This window comes from Fulmarus glacialis, unplaced genomic scaffold, assembly GCF_000690835.1.
Source record: "Fulmarus glacialis isolate BGI_N327 unplaced genomic scaffold, ASM69083v1 scaffold9326, whole genome shotgun sequence".
NCBI classification, from domain to species: domain Eukaryota; kingdom Metazoa; phylum Chordata; class Aves; order Procellariiformes; family Procellariidae; genus Fulmarus; species Fulmarus glacialis.
The window spans coordinates 26,900-39,053 of NW_009218738.1; the positions used below are offsets into that span (position 1 = coordinate 26,900).

At 39.2% G+C, this 12,154-nt stretch overlaps 1 protein-coding gene across 1 annotated transcript in view; it reads right to left on the minus strand.

Moving 5' to 3' along the window:
• LOC104078480 (suppressor of tumorigenicity 7 protein homolog) overlaps positions 1-12,154 on the minus strand; it is a 56,196-nt gene that overhangs the window by 17,672 nt on the left and 26,370 nt on the right. The window contains exons 7-8 of the mRNA XM_009580128.1: positions 9,170-9,242; positions 7,542-7,644 (exon numbers count right to left, since the gene is read on the minus strand). Of these exons, the coding sequence (XP_009578423.1) occupies positions 7,542-7,644; positions 9,170-9,242 (176 nt within the window). The remainder of the gene's footprint in view (positions 1-7,541; positions 7,645-9,169; positions 9,243-12,154) is intronic.

The window sequence follows — 12,154 nt, forward strand, 5'->3', positions numbered from 1 at the left end:
TTGTCTGGAACACTCTGTGCAGTTCTCATCAGGCACTTTCAGAAATTAAAGATCAAATTCCACAAGCACAGAACAGAGCTTATCAAAGAAATGGCACATCTAGTTTGTGAGAGGTCATCTGAAGGCCTCCATCTGCTAACTTCTCTAAATAGGAGTAACGGGTACCAAAAAGGTACCTAGCTGTAGGTAGGGCTTGATCATTGTCTGGAACACTCTGTGCAGTTCTCATCAGGCACTTTCAGAAATTAAAGATCAAATTCCACAAGCACAGAACAGAGCTTATCAAAGAAATGGCACATCTAGTTTGTGAGAGGTCATCTGAAGGCCTCCATCTGCTAACTTCTCTAAATAGGAGTAACGGGTACCAAAAAGGTACCTAGCTGTAGGTAGGGCTTGATCATTATGGAAGGAGAGATATGATGGTCCATAAAAATTAGGATGGTCTTGATGTCCTAGAGTATCATATCCATTCGTGCACTGCTGTATTTTCAAGAATTCAAGAGCCCGGAAGGCGTTCAGGTTCCTGGAGGTTTGGCTGACAGGGCTCAGGGTCTCCTTGGAGATAGCATAGCCCTCTCCTATGGTAACTGCAGGCTACTGGCACCCAGCTACTTGACAGGCAGGACTGAGTCCCAGCAATTTGCTGGGTTTCTAGCAGATTGTCCATGAAATCAACACAGTCCCCCTGAAACACTTTGGATTGGACAAGCAGACAAATTCCAGTGAAACGAAATTAAATGAAAAAAATCTTTCTTCAAAAACTATCCAATAAGCTTCAGTCCTCATGCTGCCCATATAACGTGTGAATCACAGTCCTAATGGACTTCTGCGTGCAACAAGTATCTCCAGCTCTTGGAAAAAATCAGCCAAAGACATCTGATTGTAGTTTCCAAGAGGCTGCTATTGCACTTAATCAGAGATACTACACTAGACAGGTACAGTCTTCCCTTCAGCCACCAAAGACTTCAGGGTGGGAATCTGATGATTTACATCTCAACATTTCCAAAGGCCTCAGTCCAGAGCACAGCCCTTGTTGTTACAGGACTAATATGGACACAAGATCCTATACCACTAAAATTCATACCAGTATGAACTCCATCTGGCTGTACAAGAAAACAACCTACACCTCTTGACAGACTCCCTATTAACTGTAACTCCTGATACACTGACATCCTTCTCAGATTCAACCACGATTTTTACAATTTAAGTAATAAAACCTCACTACCTTTTCAATACTTTGAATATACAGGGAAGACAGGAGCCCTCTGTCATCCTGACAGGGCTCTGAACCCAAGCATGGTTCCACTTCAGAGTGAGAGTCAAGTAACAGGCTAAATAAAAAAACTTAGCAAAGAGCTAGCCATCATGGAGGAAATAGAGATGGCAAGCCCAGCACATCTCCAACTGCATTTGTTTTTCAATGATGAATGAAGAAGTTTACTAGAACAGGAAATAGCATGTCACCACCATCTGGGGTTATCATGTTCCTTTAAAAAAGGAATCAGCTCAGAAAAGACAATCTAGAAAATTACAGCCAGAATGACCTAGTCTTAATCAAGTTATGAGTGAATGCTAAAGTTGTGCAATCATTTCTGTCATCAACAGATGGCTCAATCAGCCCTTCTCCACTGCATTGTTCTGGCTTGGATTTTTTTGGTTGTCTTTTTTGTTTTTCTGGTCTCTCTCTTCTCTCACCCCAAACTTTTTCTTGTCAAAACCCATGCATTTTAGGAGTTATAACAAGGGTAACAGTATTTTTCATGTGCTTCCACAGAGGGCATCTGGGCTGGTTACATGACATTGTAATAGATATTGCTCAGCTATAGCCATTCTGTACACATATGGGAATATACCTTCTAAAAAGCATTTGGAGGACGACAATGGACCTTGTACACATGAAGTGCAACATGGTGGAGTTTATATTTCTTTTACCTGAATTGATTGAATATACATAATTTATTTCATAATATTGACAGCACTCTGGCTACTAATTCTCCTCTGCTGGGAGTGCTTTTAACATTCCACATCAATAAGCTACTTCAGTGCCCTTTTATAAAATAAATCAACCTACCTCAGGCAGGTTTCCTTCTTTTCCTCAATTGTGCAATTTGCCTCTGAAATTACAGCTCAGGCCGCAAATAAGCAATAGTCACTCCTGCACCTGTGACAGCACCCCTCCAGGCCAGAATATGAGAATTTAACATTGTTTGAACAGGAACTCTGCTCCGCCCAGCGGGATGAACAGCACAAGCTAAAAACAGTTCCAAAATACTGGTTTCTACATGCCCAGAGAAGCCACTTTTAGGTCACCTTACAAGTTCTCATTAGATTGATGGTAATTAAGAAGTTTGGCCTTTTTGCTGGAGATACAAAAAGAAATCACTGTCTCACTGAACAGTTTAAAACTCTCTTAAACATGGCTGGAATAGTTTCTCTGTAATATCATGGGGTGTGCGGAACAGATTCATTTCCCATCTGGTATATGAATTTGTTTGCATTATTCGTTTCTATTAGCAACTACAACTTACTAGAAACCACACAACCATACAGACAGACACAGTTCTTACGAAAAAAAAAATCAGTAAGAAAGAAATGAGAAGGGATGAAATGGAGAACAGATAAATCCTTAGAAGTGTTTAAGTCAATGGTTTGTTACATCCTTTTAAGAAACTGTTTACACATAAAATTGGCATTTCTTAAAGTAATATCAATATTTAAGTTGTCAGATTCAAATGCAGCAAACTTCAGCAGGTACTCTCTTTAAATCCACTCAGCTCGTGGCTTACATAGCAAACCCATACAACTGTGTACAGAGGACACTTTAGACTTACTTTTAACAATTAGATATATGGACCATCATCTGTTTTCTCTTCCCTTTGACTTTAGCTTGTGTCTCATAGACCACAGAAAAGAGGGGGGTGCTTTTCAGGAGGAGTTTGAATGCAGGGAGGGAGCCTTGCAAATCAGTTCAGAAAGGGTGTTCCACAATTCAGGAATGTCCCAGAAACAGCTGTGGTACTTTATCAGCATTAGCTTGGGATAGTTGTGTGTGTGTGTGTGCGCGCGCACGCACGCTCCCCATGACATAGGATGTACTACTCTCTTTTCCATACAAAATCCTCTGGAATTACAGTGATACCCCAAGTGCTTCAGTGGCACTAGAAACCTTTTTGTTTAACTCTTAAATTTTTGAGCAGCACGTTGTCAGACAGTGTCAGCACATTTCCTTGGGACCAAAACTCCACAGCGCATGACTCTACACTAAAGCAAAAGTATACTAGTCCATAAAATCTCATTTAAGACAAAAATGGTTGAAAAAAAATTCAGACAAATCTTCACAAACAAGTGATACAATTTGCTGTGATTCTTCTCATAGTGAAATTCACAGCTATTTGCTTTGGTCTCTTTCTTGCTGTACTGCTGACTTCAACCTGCTACGGGTTATGTTTTTCTTCTACTAAAAAGATCCCTGAAAACACTCTAAAGTGCTTTCTTTTTACATAGGCAATCTCTGTCAAAGTATAAAGCTGCAATTTGCTGTAGCTAAGTTGTTTCAGTAACATAAACAAGACAAACAGTAGATAGAGGTACTATCTTTGATCAGATATTTTTCCAGTTCAGCTTAAAAAATTTAGCCACTTTAAAGTACAGAAACCTTTTTACAGGTTAGATGTCTTCAGAATGAGAAGTCTTGATCAGTTTGACAGTGGTTCCATTTCTGCTGCAGTCAAGAAGGAGATCATAGTTGACATACCTGAGCTGGCCTTACCCTGCACAGCTCAGCTTCCAGAAACAACACAGCCAGGTCAGCTGCCCAGCTTCCTGAAGAGATGTGGCAGGCTGCACGGAGCTCTGTATTGCCTTTGTTCACTTAAACTAAGTTCTGGCACCTCCACGTGTCACACCTTGACTCCAGTGTATTCCAAAAACAATGAGATTTTATCACCCATGGCTGAGACTTGATGGACTGATCTCTGGGAATTAAATTGTCATTGAAGTGTACTCAAAAATGGAAGAAGAGATCTGTGTCAAAAAAAGGTTATTTGCTGGAAAGGTGGCTGCCTGAGGAAAGACTGTCAGCCATATTAGGTCTCTGCAAAAGGCATTTTTGTGCAGACAGAAAACAAAAACCAAGGTGATGTGTAGTTATCTAGAATCAATGGAAGTGGATGCCAACATCTTCGTGACATATATGCTGAGAAGACTCCCAGAACCATGCATACACATTGGTTTTTATGTGGAAGGTAGGTGTTTTTGCAGGGTTTCTCACCTCTATGTAAAGATGGAAATCTGGGACTTTTAAACTGCTTCTTCTTAAGGGGTTCCTACATCTTTAGATTACATTCAAAAGCAAGTGTAAGAAGTATATCTGACCTCTGCAACATCACTATAGAACACTGGCCATAATCACCTAGCGAAAAATCAGCAGCATTGTAAGAATCCCACAGTGGTTTTATACAAACCTGCAACAGGTCACAACGGGAGACCCAGTTTCCCTTTCTTGCTAAATCCAGCTCAGAGTAGTTTTATACAAACCTGCAACAGGTCACAACAGGAGACGAGTTTCCCTTTCTTGCTAAATCCAGCTCAGCAGCATCTCTCTGCGTGTTCAGAGTGTGTTCCTGCATCCCCTTTGTCTCAGAATCTCAGTAGCAAAAATCTGCTATTTCCAGTTAAATGTCTTGAAAATGCATATCTAGTAATAATCTTTTTATGTGATAATTCTACATTTTAATGATTTGCACTGAAAATGGTAAAATCCCCTTTTGAGACAAACCAAAAACATATCAAATCATTTTTTTTCCTCTTTAATAGTGCAGTTCCCTGCTTTCAAAGCTTCTGCTGGGAACTTTGCAAATGCTTTAAATAATTTGTCACTTTTGTAATTTCTTTCTTTGTCAGTCTGAACAACAGACTCATTAATGTTTAAATCCTAAAGAGGCTTTGAAGACATATTAGTTTTGTGGCACTGTTAGATTTGTTGTGATGCTGCTTGCTAAAACTTATCTCGATTTCATTAAGAACAAATTGGATAGGACTTCAATCATAATTGAGTGGAAATTGAGGTGTAATATCCATACTGTGCCTAAAACTGTAACCAAAAATATATTTTTGCCACCTTAATATCCTTTAGCTAATAGCAGAAAGAATGAGTGTGAAATCAGCAGTGCTGCATATTAATCTGTATTAGGCTACACGGTTTTAATGTTGAAATACGAACTAAAAAAACCCTAGAGTCTGCTCCCATTATTACCTTGTTATCCTGATAATTTATATGTTTCACAAAGGTTTTCAATTTCAAAATGACAGACTTTGAAAAACTGAGGGAATCAATTAACAATGTGAACTGACTGAAAAACTCAGGAACTTAAATGAGGAAGAGGATTGGAATTTCTTTAAATCAAAAATACTGAAAATAACACACAATCTGCATTTCACACATGGGGACATTCAGCCTTGTATTGAACAGCAACCTAAACAGAAGCTGGCAAGTGAGGAAGAGGTCACAAGCGATGAATGAAAGTACTGATCTACAAGAAAAGCAGAATCTTGGAGGTCTGGAAGTGCAGAGGTTATGGAGCAACTGCCACAACTTACAGTAAGGTAGATTTTGCAAAGGAAGTCAAACCAAAGAAGCACAAGCTCTTAAGTATAAACAGAAAAAGAACAAGCAAAAAGGTAGTAAATGAAGACTTAGCCTCAGTTTCATGGCAGTGCAGAGCGTGGAGACAATAGCAGAACGGACATTAGGAGCATGTATAGAAGTGGAGGCCACTGCAGCCAATTATCTCTGTCCCTGAACATGAATGAACCAGTCCCAGAAACAGCCAGACTAGCATAACTGACTTAAAACAAAAAGATCCCCACTCAGAATCAAGTGATCTAGTGATGAGAGAAGTAAGTGCAGTGCTGTTCATTTAAAGAGGAGGGAAACCATGTGTTAATATGGAATCACTAGTATGCAAACTGTTAAAAAAGATTTTGATGGAAAGAATTATCAAAAACATGGAGGTAAGTGAGGAAAATGGAACAGGCTCCCAAGGATTGCTCATGACAGGCTAAGCTGATATCTTTGCTTGGCAAGATAGCTAATTATTTAGACAGCAAGGATAGAATACTCTAACCAGGCTTCAGTAAAACATTCAGAAAGGTTTACCCAGAACAGGACTGGAACAGAGAGTTAAACAGGCAACCAGGCAGAAGAGAAATATCAATGGTTGTGTTGGTGCAAGAACCATTGGGATGGAAGAAAGTAAATAGAGTTCCACAGAAGCACTCCTGGAACCAAACTTCATTTAATATTTTAATTTTATAGCCTGGCACAAAAATAGAAGATCAGCTAATAATACAAAGGGACTCATCTCACCTAAATCTTGTTGTCTAAAAATCAGGCTTTTACTGGAAAATAGTTGCTCCTTTCATAGTCAATGTAGAAACAGGCACCTCGGAGGGAAATTCTGTCTAGAGATGTCTAAGATAGTTCCTTCTTTCCACTGCCTGTAGAGGAAGTCTAGATGATTTTATTAAACAAACAGCCTAACTTTCAGATAGCTAACCCATGCTATTTAGTGGTTGGCATAACAGATATAGCTCACAGAGAAAATATTTAATTCTTGCAATGCATGAGAATGAACTTTCTGCAATCCATGTGTACATATGGGAGAGGTTTTGGGTTTATCTTGACCAGACTTGGTGGTCAGCTGTACCTATAGGCTCCCTACATTAACACACACCAGTCTTCTGCTCTCCAGTGGAGGCTGCTTACTTTCAAAGGGCAATATTGGTCCAAAGGTTTGTGGGTGAGGTTCAGAGGCAGATCTCCAAGAGCCAAAAAGCATCTGCCTCTAGTTTGCCTTTACAATGAACTTAGAGACTGCAATACTGAGTATCAGGTGATGAAATAATAAAATACATTAGCCTTTAGTAGCCTTTGGGCAAGATTCTTACTGCTGAGATGCATATCTAGAGAAGGGATTACGGAATTAGAACATAAATCCCTTTTCTTACTTTGTAGTTCTCAGCAATTCTTCATCTCTGAGCTTTGCATTCTCAGAACTTAATGACAGGGTGCTGCATAAGGAATTATTAATGCAACTTATATGAAGCACACCATGAACTCCAAACATAGGTTCCTTTGTATAGCATGCCAAAAACATATTCTTACATGTAATCATCAAAACAAATAAAACATGCTATTTTGAACTAGAAGATCTTTAATGGCTATTTTGTAAACAATAATCTGTCTTTATGTGTGGTTCTGTCCTGCAGCGTAGCATTTGGTGGTGTCTACTACTGCAATCCACCATGTAATTGTTGCTCACATAGAGGACTCACTTCAGCTAAAATTTCAAGTTTCACAGTCCAGCGCAGAAAACACTGAATGCGAAATACCAAACGAAAAAACTGTGCATACTATCAGCTTTTTTCTCTTCCCATTGTTTGCTCCCCTTTCCACAACATCACTTGTTAATCTAACACAGAAATCAGGAGTTAGGTCCTCAACAGTGTTAAAGCTACAACAATGCTTTCTCCATACTCACTTTTGGCACATGTGGATTAAATTCTACTGCTCTGTGAATAGCTTCTACTGCATTCATCTCTGCAGTACTCAGCCCTCGCCTTGAGGCAGCCTCTGGAGAAAATCTACAAAAGCAAAGAAACAAACACATTAGGTCAGAAATGCTAGTAAGAAAAAGCCAGAAAAGGAATCTAGAACATGGGCCCATGTAACCAAACTGAGTCAATCTCCTATGCTCTCCAAACTTCCATAGCAAGTGGAAACTCTGAGTGATCTATTACATCAAGGCCAATGAAAATCCCAGCAGAAGTGGAAAGCATGTTTGCATCTAATCATGGCAGAAAGTCAGTTCAAACAGTCCTTTCTCTGTCACTAATCTAAATTTGCTCTAGGTACCTTGCTAAGGGGCATATCCAAGGCTGAAGTTGCAGAAAAAAGAAAAGCAAAAAAAAAACCAATGCCAAATTATTGGAGGGTTTCTATTAAAAACAGGTTTGGGGAGGTTTTAGGGAGGTTCCCAACCCAATGCCCCTGGGTCAGGTTGGGATGGAAGCACGATGCAGCAGCAGTAGCGGGTGGTCTACTGGCCGCAGCACCATTGAGGGTAGCATGCCCAAACTGTGGGCAAATCATCTGCCCCAGTGAATGAAAAACCAGACCATGCAATCTCTTTCTCACCTCACACCCCACGGCTAACTCCAGAGCTGTACTTGGCAGGCAGACACCACAGGGAAAGCTGTGACAACCTTAGCCCTGCCCTCCCAAGCTGGAGTCGCTGTGTAGGGAGGAAAGATGTTGCAGTAGGTACTGGCGATCTACAGGATAAAAAGAATGAAAGAAAATTACTTAGATCTTGATGTGTACATACACTTTAAAAGCAAAAACTGTCAGGATGTCAGTCAAGAAAATGGCTTTCCACTCTACTTGCTTTCCAACTTTAGGGATGCATTCGACCCTCAAGTGCACAGACACAACTCTGCCTGGGATTTGTGTGAAGGCATCTGAGAGCAGAATTGGGATTTTTGAGCTCCACCTCACAAGGAGCTGAGCACCCTTTCAGTGCTCTCAAGTCCGCAGGCATCAAGTAGATGTGCTCAGCACCTTGGAAGGTTGAGACTCAAGACAAAAACCGTAACAGGAATGAGCAGGTATTTGTCTCTCTAAAAATATGAACGTCATCTACCTCTCAGAATCCCTGACATAGTAATGCTAAATCCACCTGCCGCTATTTAAGTAGACGAGCAGTCTTCTGACAGCACTTGTAAAATGACATTGCTACCAGTGCATCCACATTTATTTATTACCTTTTTGTGGTCAGGTTTATACAAAGTTGAAGAGATTCAGCCACACAACACCTTTCAGTTGCATCTTCATTATACTGTCTAGGAAGCCAAAGCTCACCCAGACAGTATACATAAAACTGAAACAAGAATTGAATTTGTGCTATTTCTCTTCTTTTCTTCTTCCGTAATATTTGAAGTGCAATGTTTGATCACTGCAAATTTTTCTTATATATAAAGTCATTTTATGAATTTACTGCAGGACTGAATTCTCCTGCTAACCCAGCAGATTGTTAGGGTGTGGGCTCAGCTAAGAGAAATCTCGAGTTAAATCAGGAATTTTGCTGGACAGTGGTTCTTATGCACTTACTTGTCAGAGACAGCTCTGGCTTTCAGCAATGCAGCTGTGTAACATATTGTTGCTGATTTTGGTAAGCTTATATCTGTTGAAAAGAAAGAAAAAAGTAAACATCTGAAAAGTTAAAAGTCTGCAGAAAGAAAAGTGTTTGATTCATACTTCAGAATATGCATAGCATACGCAAAATTATTATGTGAATTCAGAATACTTTCTGATCTTGGGACCTGTACTCCCATGTCACATGGATTTTTAAATTTCCACCCAATATACAGGCTTTAAAACCTGCATTAATGATCACTGGAACTGCTATTTAAGCAGCAACTGAGTTCATTACAGAACTAATTCAAAGAGTGACATGACAGAGACATAATGAAAGAATTCATTACTTCATACATAAATGTATAGGTAACCTGGAATACATGAATTTTTCCATAGTTCACAAGACATCCAAGTAATAGCTGAGGGCTATCTTATTCACTCCTCTTGTTTTCACTCAGAAGCAGTTGTCTAATTTGAATATGTGGCAGCTATACAAGTTAAGACAGCTATTTAAGTAATAATGGATTTGACTTGCAAGCAAACAACTACTAGATTTATTGCTGTTAAAGATCAACAGTAAAATAAGGTGTTTTGCCTCTTAAGGAAATCTTGGACCAAAATATTCACCAGACAGTCTGGCCATTTTATGCTGTTCCAAAGACACACAGGAGCCATAAATTTAGCCCATTAGTTCAACTTAATTTATACCTGTTCTCTACCAGTAGATTGGCACAAAGCATCCAAAAGGTAGAGAGAAATGCTGCTTAGCAGACTTGAGTTATAGATTTGTTCCCACTATTACAGAGAAGAATTCACTTCCACACTACCCAGCAGACACATATTATATACTGATTGAAATATTCCAGCATTAAAAAGTTAAAGATTACAGCTAAATGAAAAAAAAAAAAAAAAAAAAGAACAACCCCCACTAAAGGCTGGATTCTGCAAACACTTCTGCACACTGCAATATTATAGCTTCCTATAGTAAATAGCAAATACACAGCATAGTAAGCACAAGGCACTGGAGCAGGCCCACTGTAAAAGCGAAGAGCAGCTAATCTGACTATTGTTCTAAGAAACTATCTATCCTGCAGTTTGTCAGTAAAGTTAATTAGAAAGACGAAATTACCATAGAGCTTGGTAACTTTAAGGTTAAGAGAAATTTGTCATTTACTGAACCCCAGTGCCTTGCAAGACAGGGCTCCAAAAAAGAGTTAAAGAGGACAAGCAAGTCGTATCTCAGCAGTCACCATCCTTCACTTATTAACAACTGAGCAACCAAGCCGAACATTGTTCTGTTAGACAGAAAACATTGCCAGAATGACTGAGGCACTTTGAAAATGCTACCTGTAAAACCCTCTTTATTGACTTTTTATGCATTTGCACTTCAAGTATGAGATGTAAAGATCTTGTTGGAGGCTCCCCTATAATATATTCCAACTATAATTTCACTGGAGTATGTAATTGTAGTGTCTGAAGTAATTAAAATCAACAGCATGCAAAGCAGTCTGGGTGATAGATATGTTAATTACTCCACTAATAGAAGCTAGCTACAGACACAGATGTGAGCACATCTTCAATGACAGGAAGAGAAAATATTTATAAGCAACTTCAATAACCCTGCTTATACCAGGTTTTCCTTAACATTAGGAGTTAAAAGTTATTTCCAGTAAACAGAAATGACCTTTTTCAGAACATGCTGGTCTCTGTCTTTCAGTATAAACCTTATTCATCAAATCATAAATGGAGTGAAACGCAGAGGAATGGAAAAGGAAAAAAAAACAACCAAACAAGAAAACCAACAATGTGCTGTCATTTACAAGGTTTTCAATTGGTCAATAGAATACCTTATTTTCCCCTTACCTGTAAGTGTTTCTCTGGGCCATCAAGCCATCATTACCTCACGGGAAATATTTTCCCTTGCATCAGTTCAAACCTAGTAACATTCGTTCAGGATCTGATCTTTACAAAATTTTGCATGAATGACACAGAACAAGAGGTCTATCTAGAAGTCTCTGGAAATACATTTTCCCAGGCAAAAGGCAAACTCCACATATAAAAAAAGGACCAAGAAGAGAACGTTTGCTCTGGCTTCTTCGAATAATGCAGCGAGAGCACCACTTCATTTTTCTGTCTGTTTGAAGGAGCTGAAAACTAAGAGGAATCAAGAGGTCTGGAGTATATAACTGATGTAGCAGAGGAAAAATAGTTGTCATGCTGATGAAAGCTGCTGGCTCAATTTCATCAAAGAAAGCAGGTATGCCAGCAAAAGCCAGAATGACAGCAAGAAAATGGCAATTCAGCCATTAATACACAAACCATGAGGTTAAACAATGAGACCACTCAACACACAAAAACCCTCTAACCACATGTATAAAGGCTAGTTTCTGCATCAGATCATTGATACTTGATTGGAGAATGTTCAGTGGAAGTTGCATGGACTAAGTTGTGAGGATTATTAAAATTCTTGGTTAAGAGATTAAGATACAGTAGGAACTGAGTTTGATACAGGGTTAAATATACTAAAACAAAACACTGTATCACAAAACAGTATCTTCTAGGTAGTAAGTGCTCCTGAGTTGGAAACATCTGTGCATATAGATTGCAGGATGATCCACAATGAACTGCTGGCACCTGTAAGGAAGGGAAATGTGGTGATGTGAGGTAAGGCTCAGGTATACCACCTGAGTCATTCCTGCAGAAGAAATGGGATTTCTCAAGGGGAATGTTGTGTTCAAATCTGATCACCCATGGTCAAGAACAACAAATCAAACAGAAAGACTGGATTGTTCTTGTAACAATCCAAATGAAATAAAGTCTGAGAGAAGATACAACTGTTCCCTATGCATACCCACAAGGAACACCAGGAAAGGAGAAGGGTTGCTTAGGTAAGGATAATGTTGGCACAAGAATAAACAGTTCAGAATTAAATTTAGGCTGGAGATTAAAAGAAGGTTT